At 41.0% G+C, this 19,186-nt stretch overlaps 1 protein-coding gene and 1 pseudogene across 1 annotated transcript; both read left to right on the top strand.

Moving 5' to 3' along the window:
* The first annotated feature begins 206 nt into the window (after nt 1-206).
* Nucleotides 207-637, top strand: LOC121437271 (40S ribosomal protein S25-like). The gene has a single exon (XM_041637135.1). The coding sequence runs from the start codon at nt 232-234 to the stop codon at nt 607-609; it is 378 nt and encodes a 125-aa protein (XP_041493069.1). The 5' UTR covers nt 207-231; the 3' UTR covers nt 610-637.
* An 8,604-nt stretch (nt 638-9,241) lies between these two features.
* On the top strand, nt 9,242-10,435 carry LOC121437272 (annotated as a pseudogene).
* Nucleotides 10,436-19,186: the final 8,751 nt, after the last annotated feature.

Here is a 19,186-nt window from a genome sequence, read left to right as displayed (position 1 = left end):
GGAGAAGGGAAAAGGAATCAAGGGCAAGTCAGGAGGAAGGAGGCTATTCTTCAGTATAGTGATTAGAAGGGAGCATACTGGAGTCCTCTTGAGGGTGGGTTATTTGATCTGTGGAATAGTTAGATAAATATCTTTAGTTTAAACATTTATTAAGATGTATACCTAAGTTTTTTTTTTTTCCCGACATCCTAGGGAGGCTGCAGTGGTCGTCGTCACTCTCCGAACTTCATCATGACGCCCAAGGATGACAAGAAGAAGAAAGATGCCGGAAAGTCGGCCAAAAAAGACAAAGATCCAGTAAATAAGTCCGGTGGCAAGGCCAAAAAGAAGAAGTGGTCCAAAGGCAAAGTTCGGGACAAGCTCAACAATCTAGTCCTGTTTGACAAGGCTACATACGACAAACTCTGTAAGGAAGTGCCCAACTATAAACTTATTACTCCAGCCGTGGTCTCTGAGAGACTGAAGATTCACGGTTCCTTGGCCAGGGCAGTTCTTCAGGAGCTCCTTAGTAAAGGGCTTATCAAGCTGGTTTCAAAGCACAGAGCCCAAGTAATTTACACCAGAAACACAAAGGGTGGAGATGCCCCAGCTGCTGGTGAAGATGCATGAACAGGTTCAATCAGCTGTACTTTTGGAATAATAAAGCTTTATTAAATCAAAAAAAGATGTATACCTAAGGTAGGTCCATTTATCTGTATTAATAAATATTATTTTTTCTGTTGTGGTAAAATACTATAAATAAAGCAACTTAACAGAGAAAAGAGAAAGGAATTTTTCTTCGTTTTGTTGTTATTGTTTGCTTGCTTACAGTTCAAGGCTATAGCACACTGTGGCAGGGAAATCAAGGCAGATGGAGCATGATGCTGCTGGTAGGTCATATTATATCTGCAGTCAGAAGAGAGAAATGAATGCATTCCACTGCTCATTTTTTTTCCATTTATACAATCTCGAATCCTTTATCCCTTGTCCAGGGAATGGTGCCACCTATAGTGGGTGAGTTCCCCCCCCCCTTCAACTGGCACCAACAAGACAATCATGCAGATGCATACCCGGAAGCTAAATTAAAATCCCAAGTGATTTTAGAGAACTAATACTAACCATCACAATAAACATAGCAAACATTTGGAAACTTGACAAATAGGACACTTTCTAATATTTGACCCTCAAAATCAAGTTGTGTGCACACCAATAGTCATTTTCCTCAGACAAGATTACTTCACTTATACTTATTGCAAACCAACAACATATGAATTCATCAACAGAATACCAGCAACAGAATCAGAGAAGCATTTTACAAAACATACTACTGGTCAATAATTAAAACACACAAATATATTAAAAAACAAACCAGGAGAACAAATCTAAAAAGAAAATAACTTAAAACAAAAATGGCTAAAGGACGTGAAGAAGGCACTTCACAGAAGAAGAGAACGGCCAGGAAACCTGTGCAAAGCTGGTGTTTGGGAAGTAATCTGGTAAATGAATATACATCACGTTCAATATAGGATGCTGAGGACATGAAAAGGTGAATGGAGACGGACTGAGGGTCAAGAAACCTCATTTTTTAACCTATGTTTTCATTCGTCAGAAAAAAAGAAAATGGAGCAATGACTTAAGTGTCAAAACATTGAGATATTGCTAATGGCCTTGTTATGTTGTATGCCTGGAATATTGTTGGTGTCAAGTAAATGCTATTTGTTAAATAATTGTGTCCTTCAGTTTCAAAAAGTTTCACTGGTATACAAAGCTCCACACACAGGGTCACAAGAATGGATGAGGAAGTCGTGAGTGCTGACTTTTACAGATCTCTACCATTGTAACTGAGGCATGGGGAGAAGATGGGGTACATGCCAGGTAGGGTTATACTTCCATTTTACTTTAGTGCTTTCAGGTTCTGGGTGAGTAGCCAAAAAAATGTTATTAAACTTTCAGTTGGTTCTGCAACAGCCCCCAGACCTTAGTAGGCTTCCAGACTTTAGCACAACTGACTCCATGATGGAAATACCATTCAGGCTCTAAAACTCAGCACATAGACTGCACCACCAGAGAAAACTAAAACAAAGACCTAATCCATCAGAGTCCATAGTTAGGGTAAAGTCTCTAAATGTAATTGTTTCTTGCTTCTGTACTTCCACTTCTGGTTACTGTTCTTGTTAATTGAAGTGTGTCAATCCAGAACATGGCTTTTGTGCTTTAAAGCTCCCCTGAGTAAATCTTAGCACTACACTGGGATTCTAAATACCCAGTGCAGTCTCTAGCCGGCCAATAAAGACTTTCTATCAGCTTAAACCCATGTATGAGCAGTCTTCTCTGGTGGATACACCACAACATTTTTGGAGGTCCCACTGAGATGCCCAGAGAGCAGAGCTTGAGACACAGGGGGTCTCAGAGCTCCTCCAGAGCCCTAAGTCCAGTGGGGCCTATTGGTACTCTAAGAACATACCCTGACCTGGTGTTACTGGAGATTCCATAGTATATCCCAGAGGAAATAGAGGATGCAAAATGTAAAATTACACAGCTTGAATCCATAGGTTTGCGGAGGACACCAGAGGGAAAGATCATTCTTCCAGAAACAGTGGGCAGGACTCTGGGAACTGACCTTCACCAGGATACTCATCTGGGGTCCACAGAACTTTCTGCATTGCTCAGACCAAGGTATATTATACTTATATATATATAATATACTTATATAAGTATATTATACTTATATACAATAATATATAATATATATAATATACTTATATCATATATTATATATAACACACCATATATTATATGCTACTTATATAATATATAATATAATATGATATATGATCTACAATATATGATATGAGATATATGATATGTATAAAATATAACATATGATATGCATGATATATGATATATGATATATACAATATATAACATGTAACACATACAACATATGATATATAATATATGGCATATAATATATAATATATGATATATGCATATGATATATATAATATGGGCATGCAACATGCATCACATAACACATGTATTACATATCATATATATTATATATTAGATATCGCACATATAATATATGATATATTATGTCATACATCATATACGATAGGTATCATATCATATATCATGCTATATACTATATATTATATGTTGTGTATCATATACTATATGGTATATTATATTATATATTGTATAGTATGCTTTTATATATTATTTATATAATACTATGTATATTATATATTATATAGCATATATTATAATATATACTATATTATATATTACACATATTGTATATTATATGTTCTATATTCTATATTATATTATGTATTATATTGTATATTATATATTATATGTTATACATTGTATATTATATTATATTATATATAACTATAATATAAGTATATTATATTAAGTATACTTAAGTATATCATATTATACTTATTAGTCTAGTGTGGGATGTCTTAGCCAGATGCCAGGTTTGTGTTCAAGTAAATCCAAAACAGAGAGCCCATAGCTACGAAGGGGTCTGAATGAGAGATCAACACCCAAGAGATGGGAAAACTAAGTTCACCAAGATCTGGCCTTCCAGGGGAAGATACAAATACTTCCTAGTCTTATCTTTTTCCAAGTGGTTAGAAGCATTCCCCACCTGGACTGAAGCTGTTCAAATAGTAGCATAAAAAGTTCTTCCAGGGGGGCTGGAGAGATGGCTCAGTGGTTAAGAGCATTGCCTGCTCTTCCAAAGGTCCTGAGTTCAATTCCCAGCAACCACATGGTGGCTCACAACCATCTGTAATGAGGTCTGGTGCCCTCTTCTGGCCTGCAGGCATAGACACAGAACATTGTACACATAATAAATAAATATTAAAAAAATTAAAAAAAAAGTTCTTCCAGGAACTGGCCCCCTGATATGCCCTACCCCTAGCCATGGGGTCTGACAATGGTCTGAATTTTATAGTCAAAACCTCAGTTAATAGCTAAAGCTAAAAACTGATTTGTATATTGACTACAGATTTATGGTCAGGTAAAAAGAATAAACAGGGCGTCAAAATAAACTCTAACAAATCTCTCATTAAAGTCCATCAAAGGATGGATAGGCCTCCTTCATTTGCTTTGATTTGGGCCACTGCAGCCCATATAGGAGAGATTTGCCCCCATAAGAAAATGTTAGGAAGACCTCCCCCACTGCTTCCCAGGCTCAGAGAGCAGCAGTTGGCAGAACTCTCTAACCACTCCTTCCTCAAGTCACTACAGGCCCTCCAGTCCTCCATAAAGGCTATGCATTGACTACCCGAGAGACCTAGGCAAACTCAGATCCATCACCTGTTTCCCCTTGTTTCTGGTGAGACAGTCTGTGTCTAGCAGGTATCCAAAGAAGCACTTAAATCTATACATAGTGATTCTCTCCACTGCTATAGCTATGAAGGTAGCTGGTATTACACCAAGGGTCCACCACACCCAGATCAAAATGTGGAAGCCACAGATGTCACTGTCAAATGGACTGCCTCCTGAACTATGGACCCATTAAAATTAAGGTTTCATCAGGCCACAGGCCTTTCCACTCCCTGCCTCTCTAACTCTTCCTGAGTCTTTTGTTTGGTCCTATGGATATGAATATAGGGTCATGATCCAAACTCACCACCCACAGACGTGGACCCACAGAAGAAGACAGATATAGGTAGGAGATAGCTAATGTGGCCACAGACCAGCAACCCATATCCCATCTTGACCATCGCTCACTGATACCCACTTCTAGTGTCTAGTTGTATTGGGGAGATAGGTGGGAGTATGTCTTTTGAGATAAGGATACAGAGTTATAATTCTCTTCATGCTGGGCAGCTGGACCCCTTAGTTGCCAGGAACAAGGGAGTTTCCATCGCAAAAATTGTCATTGTGAAACAGGATTCCTAAAACAATCCTTTAAACGATTCTGGGTCTTTGGGAAACAGGGATAACCTGAGGGGACCTGACTTTATGCCGCAGGAAGGGACCTATGAATACATTTAAACTACTCCTCGAGGTCCCCAGGCCTTTGGGTCCTAACAAAGATCTCTCCATGCCAGGCCCAGGCCAACTCGCCCCTGCAAAGCAGTTAACACATCCAGAGCCACTGCCCAGGAAGACCATCCCCACTGTCCTAGTAGCTGAGTGACCCCATCCCTCTTTTCTACTCTTGACAATGTCTGCCACTTAGTTACTCATTTCCAGCCAGAAAAGGCCTTGATTGCTGGGTATGCTTAAACACCTGTTCCCTGTACTACAGATAGGAACTAACCAGACTGTCAGCCATTGACAGACAAAACTCACTGGGATTGGGGCACCCCAAATTAGCATTAGAGGACTTAACCTGGGCACTTCTTTTATCCCGATGCCTGCTATTCTGCCTTATGGGTTAATTCATCTGGATAACAATGATAGTACTGAGTCCCTGAGACTACTTGATGTATGTATGCATGTAATGTTTGACTAAACGTGCCTCTTCTGATACATTCCAAACAAAGTAGACAGGTTGATTAGGACCTACAGATACTAAATTTCCATTTCTGAATTAAAACAACAGTTAGATCCCTTTACAGAAATGCTCTTGCAAAGGAGACTATGCATGACTTTGGGAGAAACTTGTTTCTTTGTTATTTGATCAGGAGTAGTTGGAGAAATTCTTAGCATGGTCGGGGAAAACCTCCAAAAGAAAGAGACAAAGACATAAATAATTGGTACCAGCCTCTGCTCTCTTGGTCCCCCTGGCTAACTACTCTGCTATCAGCACCGGCTGGGCCTTTAATTCTCACTCTGATTAGATGAACTGTGGGCCCTGCATCTTAAACTATAAGGCCAGTTATGTATCAGTTCAGCAAAATTAATGGTCCTTGGGTCTAACTACCTCTTTATAGTAGGGTGAGTCCACGACTTGACTCATTCACGAAGACCAGTGGGGGACATAACAGGGCCCCAGAACGTAGCATGCCCCCAGACCTTAGCACAGCTGACTCCATGGTGGAAGTATATCCAGGCTGTGAAACTCAGCAGGTTACAGCACCATCTGCCAACACTATAACAAAGACCTACTCCAGCAAGGTCCACAGTTCTGAGAACATCTCTAAATGTACTAATCTTGCCTTTTGGCCTCTATAGCTCTGCTTTTGGCTAACTGTTCTTGTTAACTGAAGTATGCCAACCCAAGACTGGATTTTCTGCTTAAAAGCTCACCCTGAGAAAGGCTTAGTGCTACACCGGGATCCTGGACACCCATTGTAGTTGCCGGTGGCTAGCAAAGGCTTTCTATAGGCTTAAACTCTTGTCTGAGTAGTTTCCCCGTGGATACTCCACAACAGTAACTATCACATTTTCACTGTTCTCTCCCAGTAGATACTGGGGGAGGGTGTTGTCCAAAAGCTGTGCTTTACCACTTATCAGTAGAATTAATTACTGGTGTTGTCTTTTCTGTTGGTTGAGAGATTCATACTCGTGTATGATGCTTTGAACAAGGATGCCACCCCATTCTCTCCCTTCCAATTCATCTTCTATCCCAAATTACAATTCCCTCCCTACTTCATGTATTTTCCTCTTTAAAAACAAATAAAAAACCCCAAGGGTTCCATTTAGTGCTGTCAGTATATACATGGGAGTAGGGCCATCTCCTGGAACATCGGTAGCCCCTCAGGAGCCTCATGTTTGAAGAAAGCTGGCTCTCCCTCTCCCAACATCAGCTGTCAGGAGTTCTCGGCCAGGGCAGGAATTCTTGACCTCCTTCCCTCTCCATGCTGGTATTTTGTCTGATTTAATCGTGTTCAGGTTATGTACACATAATCACAGCTACTGTCAGCTCATATGGTACAGTTGCCCCGCTGTGTTCAGAAAACAGTTCCACTGTACGAATCCACCGACTCTGTATCTTCAAATCTTTCCGCCCCTTCCTGAGACAATTCCTGAGCCTTGGGAGGAAGTGACTTCAGTCTACATAGGTTTTCATCTTCTGCCTCTTATGGGCCAAGCAAAGTGAAAAGTTGTGTCAGATTCTCTTGTGATTATACCGTACTAATTATTCTCATGTTCAGTGGTACAAAAAGTCTAAAATGTCACATGCTTAAGTAGGAAATGTTCAGTAGTGAGTGGCCCTGAACCACTGGCCCTCACATGGGCACTATCAGCAGGCCAAGGATCAGAAGAGAGGTCACTGAGCATAGTTTCAAAACCACTCACTGGTCATCAAAGTATAGTCCCTTCCAAAGGCTATAAAAAGCCAAGAATGCAGGGTACAACTCATTCAGCTTGACCCTCAAAGTCCAGGTATTAAAATTTAACTGGATAAGATGTAGCTGTTTAATGTCAGGCTCCTAAACCGACTGCAGAATGAATGTATTTGTGAAGAAGGAATCACGGATCTCAGGCTAAAGCTGTAGAAGAGGAAGGGAACTGAACTTTGCCCACAATTCGCCCCTCAGCCATCAGATTTCTTCCATCAAACCTTGTTATTGCAGGTATGCTGAGGCACTAAATTGAACAGTGATGGCCACCCAGAAAACTAGACCTTGGGAGTGGGCGTGGCAAGTCAGGACTTGCTATCCTGTGTAGGGTTTAGGTCAGAAACAGCTGTCCAATCATAAAGGTGGGTGGGGTCGAGGGGTGGGACCTATTACAGAGTTTTTAAACTCCGGGCTGCAGTGAGGAGCACCAAACTGGTCTCCTCGCTGCGGACTTACTTGCTGTCCTGACAGGAGTATTGGAGCCATCAGGTAAAAACCAGTGGCCCCGTGGGGCCAATGCGCTGGCAACTGCTGGCGCGTGCGCTAGCGCTAGCGCTTTCGCGCTTTCAGGTGGACCGGGTTCTGTCTGCCTGCGTATCCGAGATCGCGGAGGCTTTGTTTCTGGCAAATTCAGGGCGCAGTCCTCGGGGGTTCTCACTTTGGGAGGACCAGGGGGTCTGAGCTGCTCCGAGGAGGTACTGAAGGCTGGGAAGAGAGTTGGAGTGGGTGGGAAACGGCCTTCTAGATTTGGCTTTCGCCCCTCTGTCCCTTAAGCTGGGCACTGGGCAGTGACAAGTTATTTGTAGATGACACAGTTCAGACAGATGCCTCTTCCCCGCCATGCAGTTACAAATCTATGAATCCCAAGTTTCCCCAGCTTTGAGATGACTGCTGTTCACCTGGTAAAGGAGGGCCTGAGGATACCCTTGACTGAAAGGGATTGAGAGGTGGAAGCTTCAGAGCTGGGCTGGGGTGGGGTGGGGTGGAGTGGAGGGCTCTCTGGTCTACCCTGGTCACTAGATTGTGTCCTAGCCCTGCTAAGATAGAACCAGGCCCTGGCTGAAGAGCTCTGCCTTCTTATCTTTGGAACTAGGACTCAGCTGTATTTGGCATTCCTCATTCTACTAAAGGTTTTGAGTCTTGATCATAAATAGCGACTTTTCTTTTTTCTTTTACACACTCTCTAATGTTACAAGAATGTATTATGAGACTTGTAATTGGCAATGACTAGGTTAATCCCTTCCCTGTCTTATTGCAGTGTTCTAATACACTGACTTTGGACATTCAATAGAAATTAGTACAGTGTTGTGTGCCTCTCTTTTAGTGTGTGATGCTCACCATCATTCCCAAATCCCCTAAAAGAAGCTGACTGGAAAGTGAAGATGCTCATAGTCTCATTTTACCTTTGCTGGGATTTTAAAAGTCAGGCTTTTGGGATAAAACTGGACTCTCTGAACATAGCAGACAATGAGGACTACTGAGAACTCAAGAACAATGGCAATGTGTTTCTGATCCTACTGCACGCTTTGTGGGAGCCTAGGCAGTTTGGATGCTCAACTTACTAGACCTGGATGGAGGTGGAGGTGGAAGTTCCTTGGACTTCCCACAGGACAGGGAACCCTGATTGCTTTTCGGGCTGGGGGGGGGACTCAATTGCGGGAGGGGGAGGGAGGGAAATGGGAGGCGGTGGCGGGGAAGAGACAGAAATCTTTAATAAATAAATAAATTTTAAAAAAGTCAGGCTTTTATTTTCCCCTGGGTTTCTAGAGTATCTTAGTTTCTGGAGCATCTTCATCTGCTGTCATTTGCTGCCACCAGAAATGGACTAAATCTTTGCCATCAGAGTACCCTACGAAAACATGACTTTCTAAGGCTGGCTGTTTCCTTGTTGAAAACCAACATACAATGTATTCATTGATATTTTGAATTTGTATGAAGTTTTAATTGTTATTCCTAATGATCATAGTTCTAGCAGGTAACGTTTTGTTGTTGTTCTTCTTTCAGTCAAAATGGGTGACAAACTGGACATGTCAGAAGTTGAAAAATTTGACAAATCAAAACTGAAAAAAACAATTACTGAAGAAAAAAATACACTTCCATCGAAGGAAAGTAAGTCATGGAGGTTTCTAGTGGAGAGGAACAATGGTGAAAGTTAGCATAGTCAGTTAACAAACCTATGCTCTATTAAATTTTCCACAAAGTAAATGATAATAATTAGTGTCCTATTATACTTAACAGTTTAAAATAACCAACAGCTGATTTTGTTATTTGGGATATGTAAGTGTTCCTGTATTAATAGGAACCAGTAGCAATAATAGTAGTAATAGGCACCAGTAGTATAAAGAAAAAAAGTAATTTCTTGTTGAAAATTACAAAATTCACATTAAAGTCAATCTTGGAATCTTTGACTAATCACTAGGGAAAACCCTATGTGTTCTTTTAATCACGCATCTTCCGATTTGAGCCTGAGATCTTGTCCCGCTAATGAATTCTGCAGATGCTGCTCTTCTGATCTGTTCTGCTTAAAGACAAATAAAATGGACTAAATTCAGATCTTGAATATACTTGATGCTCCCAGACTCAGGGGATAATTGTTACTCCTAGACTCAGGGGATCATTGTTACATCTTACTGGAGAACTTCAAAAAAAATTTCACAAATGCTGTGCTATGCTTTTGTTACACCAACATTGTTTGAGAGTTCCAAAACTAGATGAAACTGTTTTAAAGTTTCTTTATTGTATTTTGATAGATGTATTGGAAGGAAATGCTTCATTTACCTTTTCGTCTCAAATAATGGCAACTGTATAAATCAAATGGAATGTGAAACCCAGAGTTTAAGTAGATATTAAATCTTAATATCAATTTAATATTAAACTTTAATAGGTATTAAAATGGTTGATGTGTACTCTCCCATCACTTTGTGAGGCTTTGTGGGTGGTACCTTGGTATTCTGAATTTAAAGCATTATGATAACCATTTAAAGAATCAGCAGAGATTCTTTTTAATGGTGCTGGGTTTCAAACCCCAGTTCTTAGTTCACGCTAGGCATGCACTGTACTACTGAGCTCCACCACACAGTCTGGCAACAAGGAACCCTAGGAAGAAACTAAACATATTAGAAAAAGTCTCTCCTAACAATAATTTGATGTTTCTTTTTTCCCTAGCTATTTAGAAGGAGAAAGATGATATTAAAACATCATAAAATGAAGACCTCCTTTCAAGACCTACTCCAACCATGCCTGATAGTAAGGGTTTTAGGATTGTAGAGATTTTAGGCAGTGACTCATGGAGTCTCACCTCTACTGCCTTGGATGAAAGGTCACCATTTGCCAATGATCATTAAACTTGGTTGTAAACTGCCCACTGGTGTGCAAATGTGGTTTTTCACTTGCTACAAGACAAGCTGATTTTAACCTAGAGTGGGGCCCTCAAATGCTTCATCATCTTTGTGAAGGTTTACTCACAACTATTTGCAGCTCCTCAAGTTTATCTTCATTTCTAATGTAACAAATATAACCATGAACTTCCTATGGTACATTCATGAAATTACACAAGGGTACTTTTTCAATTAAAAATAAATGAAGGGAAACCTCTTGAGCAGATTACACATATGTGAAGTTTAAGGTGGTAATGAAAACTAATGCCCTTATTTGGGAATGAAGAAATGGAACCATAGAACCTAAAAAGATCTGTATAGGATGTGAAAAGGTAACCCTGCTTTCTTGAAAGTGTTTTTTTTTCTCACCTTAATGGAAACACCCAAACCTGGAGCTGGATGGGGAGGTGGCAGAAAACACTTGCTAAAACACACCATATTAAAGACAACAGGGTCTTCTACTGAGATATTTAATATCTGCTGATGACTTGTATTACTTATTCTCTGTTCTGGTCCTTGCATTGAATAGGGTTTACTTTCTTGCGAACCGAGCATTTTCATCATTAGTGACATAAGTGCTACTGACTTAAATGTGTTCTCCTAGTTCGTATGCATATATCTCAGCTCCCAATATACTTATACATGGTGGTAGGATCTTTTAAGGGTAGTTAAAGTTAAGTAAGGTTCTAAGAGTGAAGCCTTATAAAAAGAGGGAGTGGGGAAAGAAGGCAGGACACATACACACGCACATACAGACAGAGAGAGAGAGAGATCTTGGAAGGATGCTGTGGCTAAAGGTGCCTATTCAACTGAAATGCACGTGTTCTGCATTCAATCCTGCTGGACCTTGGTCTGTTTGGACTTGTGACATCTAGACCTGTGAAGCTTTACATTTCAGTTATCTAAACCACCTAGTCTGCAGTGATTTTGTTAGAGCAGCTTGAACTGACTACTATACCTAGGAAAACACGTAAACAACCATGCCTCAATCCTTACCTTTAATACCTTTACTGCTTTAAATGTATAAAGCTAACCACCTAAATATCACCGAGTAGAGATGTCCGCCACTCAGGATAACTGGCCAGCATGTTATCCTAATTTACATATCTTCTTTTTAAAAGGTTACCTATTTGTGACCTAACATGTTAATTTGCTTTATCCTTTCGAGGGGCTTATATCATTAAATAACAATTGTGGTCACAAGAACTAGAAGTGATTTTGTGTGTTATCATAAAATTCCCCAAGTTTCAGTCAGTCATGACCAGAAGAGTATGGCAGAGGTGCTGGGCCTCTTTGATTTTTCCTTGATTCCTTTTATTGTTAGGAATTTTTCCTAATGCGAGCTCTCTGCCGACACAAAATTCCAATCAAGCCAAATCAAAATAATCCAAATTAAAAAATATCCAGGTTTAATGGGATTCCTGCACTCTCCGGTGGCCCTGAGGGCCGCGAACACCATCACCAGGAGGAAGGAAAAGAAAAGAGACCAAGTGATTCTCCTTTGGGAGCTATCTTAATTACCCTGTGGGAGTGGTAGGGACTTGGCATGCTGGGATTTGGAGTCCAGACAAGAGACCAAGTGAGTCTCCTTTGGAAGCTTTCTTAAATACCCTGTGGGAGGGGTCAGGATTTGGCATGCTGGGAGTTGGAGTCCAGACAAGAGACCAAGTGATTCTCCTTTGGGAGCTATCTTAAATACCCTGTGGGAGTGGTTGGGACCTGGCATGCTGGGATTTGGAGTCCAGACCAATACAACTCTCAGGCTGGAGGCTGGAGGCTGAGGCCTAGTCTCTCGACTAACAATTCTGTCCCAGCTTTCAGCACATGAGATGCTGTACCCGCAATCATTTTCTTTCCCCTCATTTCAACTTGAAACATTTTCACAGGTCCATCAAAAGGATGCTTCTCTGTATCCTAGATGATTTAAATCTAGTCAAGCTGAAAATTAATAGCAATATTATCCTTCATATGCAGTTTCTTCATTTATCTTCCATTAAACAAATATCTGAGAGCTACTCTTCAGTTTCCTACATGATTTGGCTCACAGTGAAAATACGGGGTCATAAGTTGGAATATGTTTCCTAGTTTGTTTTTTTTTTTTTTAAAAAAAATGATGCTATAAGAAATACTCAAAGGGGTGGTGGAGTGAATATGATCAAAGTGCTTCATGTGCATATACAAGAATATTATATAGATTAAAACTGTCACAATGAAACTACGGTTTTGCCATTTGTGGTGGTTCATGCCTATAACCCATGTACTTGGGAGGTGGACACAAAAGGAGCGGAACTTAACTCAAGACTGGCTAGAGCTACATGAGACCCTCTCCCAGTGAACAATAGCACCACTCTGCACTAGCTTGTAGAATTAATATGTACTATTTTAAAAAGCTATACTCAGTTACAACATATAATATTTAGACATGTCTAATGAAAACATCCAAGAATATATACAATAATTTTAAAAGACTTTTTGTTCTTCTTTTTGAATTTTTAAATTCATTTTACACACCAACCACAGTTACCCCTTCCTCCCCTCCTTCTCACTGCCGCCACACCTCCCCCACCCCCCATCCACTCCTCCCAAAGGGTAAGGCCTCCCATGGGGAGTCAACAAAGTCTGGCACATCAAGATGAAGCAGCACCAGGCCTCTCACCACTATATCAAGTCTGAGTAAGGTATCACACCACAGGGAATGGGCTATGCACCAGGGATAGATCCTGGTCCCACTAACAGGGGACCCACAAACAGATCAAGCCACACAATTGCTACCCTCATGCAGAGGGCCTAGTTCAGTCCCAAGCCGGCTCCCCAGCTGTTGATCCAGAGTCCATGAGTTCCCACAAGCTCAGGTCAGCTGTCTCTGTGTGTTTCCCTGTCATGATCTTGTTTCCCCCATCCTTCTCCAGCTCATTGATCATATTCACCCCTTTGACGCCTCCAAAATCTGCCCTACCTCCTCTTCCCCCCAAATCTGTGCCACTTCATAATTTATTTATTTATATTTGTTTGTTTATTGTTTTTTGGGACAGAGTTTCTCTGTGTAACAGTTCTAGCTCTTCTACCACTAGCTGTTAAAGACCAGGCCTTGAACTCACAGAGATCCGCCTATCTCTGCCTCCTGACTGCTGGGATTAAAGGCATGCACCACCACCCGGCATTTTTTTTTCATTAATAGCCTATTGAATCCAATTTGTGCTGCCCATAGTCTCCTGAGAGTAAATGTCATACCCTGGAGTGTGGTTGACCTACCAGTACCCACACCCTTAAGGAAAACAGCCCCACCCACCTCAGAAAGCCACCAACTGTCCACAGCCCTTCAGTTAGGGGTAAGGTCCACGAACTTCTTACCCCTCATACTAGAATATTGACTTTTTTGATCTTGTGCAGGAAAGCACAGCTACTGTGAGTCAAAACACAGCTCATGTCATGTCCAGAAGATACTTAGTTTATTTTGGTCTTTCCTAACTTCTCATTCTTAACAATCTTTCCACCCCTTCTTCCAATATGGTACCTGAACTTGGGGTAGGGGTGGTTGGAAAAAAATACTTTTTATGGTTCCAATCTGAAATATCTCCTTCAGGCTTATGTTCTCAATTTTTTTATTTTTTTATGATTTATTTATCTTTATGTGCATTGGTGTGAAGATGTCAGATCCCCTGGAACTGGATTTTCAGACAGTTGTGAGCTGCCATGTGGGTGCTGGGAATTGAACCCTGGTCCTCTGGAAGAGCAGTCAGTGCTCTTAACCGCTGAGCCATTTCTCCAGCTCCTGTTCTCATTTTTTAATGACCCACTGATCGCGAAGTCTTTGAGACAGTCGGACCTGGAAAGCAGAATTAGTTCAATATGGCTGTTTAGATAGGCTAATGTCAGCTTGCTTGCCGTGATTCCTGGTAATTCATTTTACACACCAACCATAGTTCCCCCTTCCTCCCCTCCTTCTCACTCTCCCCCACACCTCCCCCACCCCCATCCACTCCTCCCAAAGGGTAAGAAATAAAGAGCTACCACTGCACACTGTTGGCAGAATGGACTCTACCAATACTTTCCTTGTCAGGGTGGACTCTAGTCTCTGAAACATGTGCCAAAATAAATCCTTCCTCGTTGTTTTTGTCAGGCTTTCTCACAGTGATGAGATAAGTAACTAATTCAGCCATTTATTCAAGCTCATTCTGCACACCCACCTAACTAATCCAACACTCATTTCCCTTTAGTCTAGTGGAAATGAATGATAAATGAGGAAAGTTATTATGTAGAGTGATGAATCATGCCAATCACATTGGGGTTAGGTAATGACTCCAGTGGGTGAATTTTGTTATACATATATTCTTGAAAGTGAAGATAGAGTACAGCCATCAAAGAGTTTGAGAAAATGAATGGTAGTTTCAACCTAATTCTTGTAATAATTTCCCGTCATTCTCCTAATCTGATGCTAAAGATAGGAGTCACAACTTTGAATTTATATTCTTAATTTGTCACAACTAAACAGAGCAAAAAATAACAAACCCAAACATCAATCCCTTTCTCATTCTGGGGACAGAACACGCAGGGAGAAAATTACTGGTTCAGGCAAAGTCACTCTCCCATAAGTGTGAGCTGCTAGCTGTGGCCTAAGGGCTGATGGTTCTTCTTTAGGTAAGTCAGTGGAGATTGGAACTTTGGCTGCTCTCACTGGATGCTTCCATCTGTCCAGTTAGTTTCAGATCACTAAAATTTACAAAATAAAGTTTATTATTCTTAATCCCTAAATCCTCTATGCTCCAAACTCTATTTTCCTGTCATGTCATTATCATTTTTTTAAAGTTAGCACATAAGTATTGGGTTTAATCATGATATTTTCACACACACACACACACACACACACGCACACGCACACGCACACATACACACACCCACACACCCACATGCAGACACAGACATGCACACAGACACAGACATATATACCCCTCGTTAGAGATAGGGTCCCTGTGTGGCCAACACTAGCTAGGGTTTCATTGCCTGGATTGGCCTCAAACTCGTAATTGTCATGTTTTAGTCTTCTGAGTGGAGGAATTACAGACATGTGTCACATGCTTGGCTTACCTACATATTCTTTACAATTATTTAAAATGTGTTACTCATTATACATGCTTGAAGGATAACCTTTTAATTTGAAAATATTTCCCATTAACTTGATTGACTTTCTCTAAGAATGTTGCATGGAGAATTAGGTTGGTTTTAGTTTTTCTCCAATAGCTCTTTTTCACCCACACTAACATTAAGAATACCTCTAGCATCTAAATATTGTAAGGAATTAGTTTTAAACTTAGTAGATGTCTAAGAATTCTTAATATTTACAAAAGCACCCTTATTTTTTCTCTGTGTTTCTGCCTTGTGAAGATTTTGATCAGATCTAGAAATGAGGCAAAAATTAAAGGATAGTATTGGTTTAAGCATTGGTGAATCTGTTAGAATCCCTGACTGTTAATGACACGCTATTTAGATTGCTACTGTAAACATTCCAACTGGTATTCATTTTCCTTAACTTAAGCAGAAGTGTTGAGGGATATGATTACTTGACTTCAGACCTGGCAGCTGTTGGACTTTTTCTTGCTGCCCTGATTGTCTTGAGGAAAAGGACTGTCAAAGAACCAGACAGGCTACCCTTATACCAGTCCATAATGCTGTACTGCGTGGCATCCTTGAACAAAACACTACACAGTAGGAAGCTAGGGAGAAGTGCTTGCTGTGCAAGCCTGAAGACATCCATTTGAAACCCCAGAACCTGAATAAAGCTGGCCGTTGTAGCCCACATTTGAAATAGCTACGCTCCTATTTTGAAATTGAAGGTGAAGACAGGAGATCCCAGGAACTTTCTGGCCAGTTAGCACAGCATACACAGAGGTGAACAACAAAAAAGAGACCCTGGAGCCAGTGAGATGTTTCAGCAGTTAAAAGCACTTCCCATATAAGCCTGATGAATTTACTTTTATCCCTGGAATTCACAATGGAAAAAGTGAACTAACTCTCAAATGTCCTTTGACCTCCACATGTGCGCCATAGTATTCATGGCCCACAAAAGCCAAATCCCCAAATAACAAATAAGTCGATTTTTTTAAAAGGAGACTCTGACTTCCACAGGTGTGCTGTGCATGTACACACCTGCACTTAACACACATACAGATAAATCATACATACACACATAATACACACACCTTATGAAATATCTGCAAGGGTTATTTATTTTTTTTCAAAAAGCTCGGAGCATGCCATCCATGAGCTGATGTTGTCCAGAGAGACTCTTTGTTCTCTGTGGTATCTTCAAAACTTCTTTTATTTGATTTTAAGGATTTATTTTATTTATGCTTGTGTGTATGTGTCTGTATGAAGAAACACACTCGTGAATAGGAGGGTACATTCCTGTGTGCACATGCAGAGACCAGGAGAGGGCAATGGATTCCTTGAAGCTAGAGTTACAGACAATTGCAGGATTCCTGGCCAGTTAGGAATCCCAGCTCTGATGCTTGTCATTATGCCACAAGTGCTCCTAACAACTGAGCCCCCTGAACTTCCTTCCTTCGTTCAATGTAACAGGATGGTTCTATGCCTCAAGAGATTCTATCATGACGTCAATCAGGCTGTTGCTGAGCTGATGGACCAATTAATCACATTAAGCACCTCCTAGGTAGCTTGTTGCAAGATGACATCCAGTCAGATGTTAACTAGGCTCCTGACATGGGGGAATGCCACAAATAGTGATGGGTCCCATGCTTCAGCAGTCATTATGATGGGTTCTTCATAGCCACTAGCATTGCCGTGACTGATGGCCGATCCAGTTTTTGACGCATCTTCTGAAGAGGTCCTTATTTCCCAAGAGCTGGAGAAGATTAGCTGGAAAACGTCAACTAGAAGAAAAGGCACTTCTGCTACCACGGCCTTCACTGCTGCCCCAGACAAAGAGAGTTTTGTTACGTATTTCCCAAAGGTACTAAGGAAAGTTCATGGAGGCATCAGCCTTTCCCAGAAGACTATAAATACCATAGACTTATTGGTGAGAACATGCTGTTCTTTTTTGAAATATGTCTTTTATTGTAGAAGAACCACATCACTTTCCCCCTTTTTATTCCCTTTAGCTCCTCCCAGCTACTCTGCCTTGAACCTTTCCCATGCTCCACCCTAGAGCCTCAAGTTGATAGGCTCTTTTTTAAAAAAATATTTATTTATTTATTATGTATACAATGTTCTGTCTGTGTGTATGTCTGCAAGCCAGAAGAGGGCACCAGACCCCATTACAGATGGTTGTGAGCCACCATGTGGTTGCTGGGAATTGAACTCAGGACCTTTGGAAGAGCAGGCAATGCCCTTAACCACTGAGCCATCTCTCCAGCCCTAGGCTCTTTTTTATTATTGTTATATATGTATGTATGCATGTATGTATGTACATGTGCTGAGTCCACTTTTGCTGTTTGTGTGTATATGATCTCAAGGCTGACCACTCTACATTGGACTCGTCCATCATTGGGGGGATGTAATTCTACTTCTACAACCAGTCATTAGCTGCATGTAGTTCTTTGTCTAGGAGTGTTGACCATGCTGAATTTCCCCCTTCCTTGTTAACCTATCCGTTGATATTGTCATTGTTCAGTTCTTATTTATGTAGTCATTCCTAGGAAAGAATGTTTCACAGCCAACGTCCTTGTATTCTGGTTCTTACAATTTTTCTGCCACCTCTCTCATGATGTCCCCTGAGCTGTGATGCAGATATATTTTTGGGATTGGACTTCCCACAATCTGTTGATCTCTGCATTGTGGTCCAGTATTTCTATAATGGTCTTCATTGTTGTAAAGAGATGATTCCTTAGTGAGATGTAGTAGCTATACTTACCTGTGGGTATAAGGATATGATGTAGAATGTATTAAGGAATTATGCTGGTCTAACGAAGTGATGGTAGTAGATTCTTTTCTAAGCTCCACGATGTAAGTAGCCTTGAGAAATTGGCTGGTTTTCAGGGATCAGGCACAATTCTCCTCCTGTTTAGTGGGCTTTACATCCAACGAGAGAGCTGTTGGTTGCCACCAACATGTGAGCATCACTTATTGTACCTGTATGCATATTTACCATGCTAGTGATCGTCATGGTTCCTAGGTGTTACTGCTGAGTAGGACTATTTAATTGCTTCGCTCCCTTGGCAGCATGCATAGTATTTTCTGGAATCATGAAAAGGAGACCAAAGGAAAGAAGCTTGCAGGTCAGATCTAACTCAAATCATCCAAGTTTTGTGTCCTAAGTCTGCAGCATATTGTGAAGTACATGTTTTGATCAGGTGTCCAGCCACCATCTTCAGAGACATCTAAACTACTGTGTGTTTCCTGTGGCTAGGAGATATCCACAAATATGCTGTGTCCTAGGGCACAATGCCCCGCATCAGGCATGCCACTAGCCTGTAAGCTATCTCTCCACACCCAACTAGCCAAACCAAAGGCTCCTTTTAGAGGCACCACCTGGCCAAATAGGACTGTAACACTGGCACAGGTGTACGGTTTGAATTTAGGAGCATGGGTGTGTGTGTGTGTGTGTGTGTGTGTGTGTCAGCG

This window comes from Microtus oregoni, unplaced genomic scaffold (genome assembly GCF_018167655.1).
Source record: "Microtus oregoni isolate MIOR12 unplaced genomic scaffold, Mior012 000050F_ref0000143, whole genome shotgun sequence".
NCBI lineage: Eukaryota > Metazoa > Chordata > Mammalia > Rodentia > Cricetidae > Microtus > Microtus oregoni.
Note: the sequence above shows the minus strand (reverse complement) of the source record. Positions and strands in the feature narration are given on the sequence as shown.

Coding starts and splice junctions, on each gene's coding strand:
- LOC121437271 (XM_041637135.1), top strand. CDS start 232: ATGACGCCCAAGGATGACAAGAAGAAGAAAGATGCCGGAAAGTCGGCC.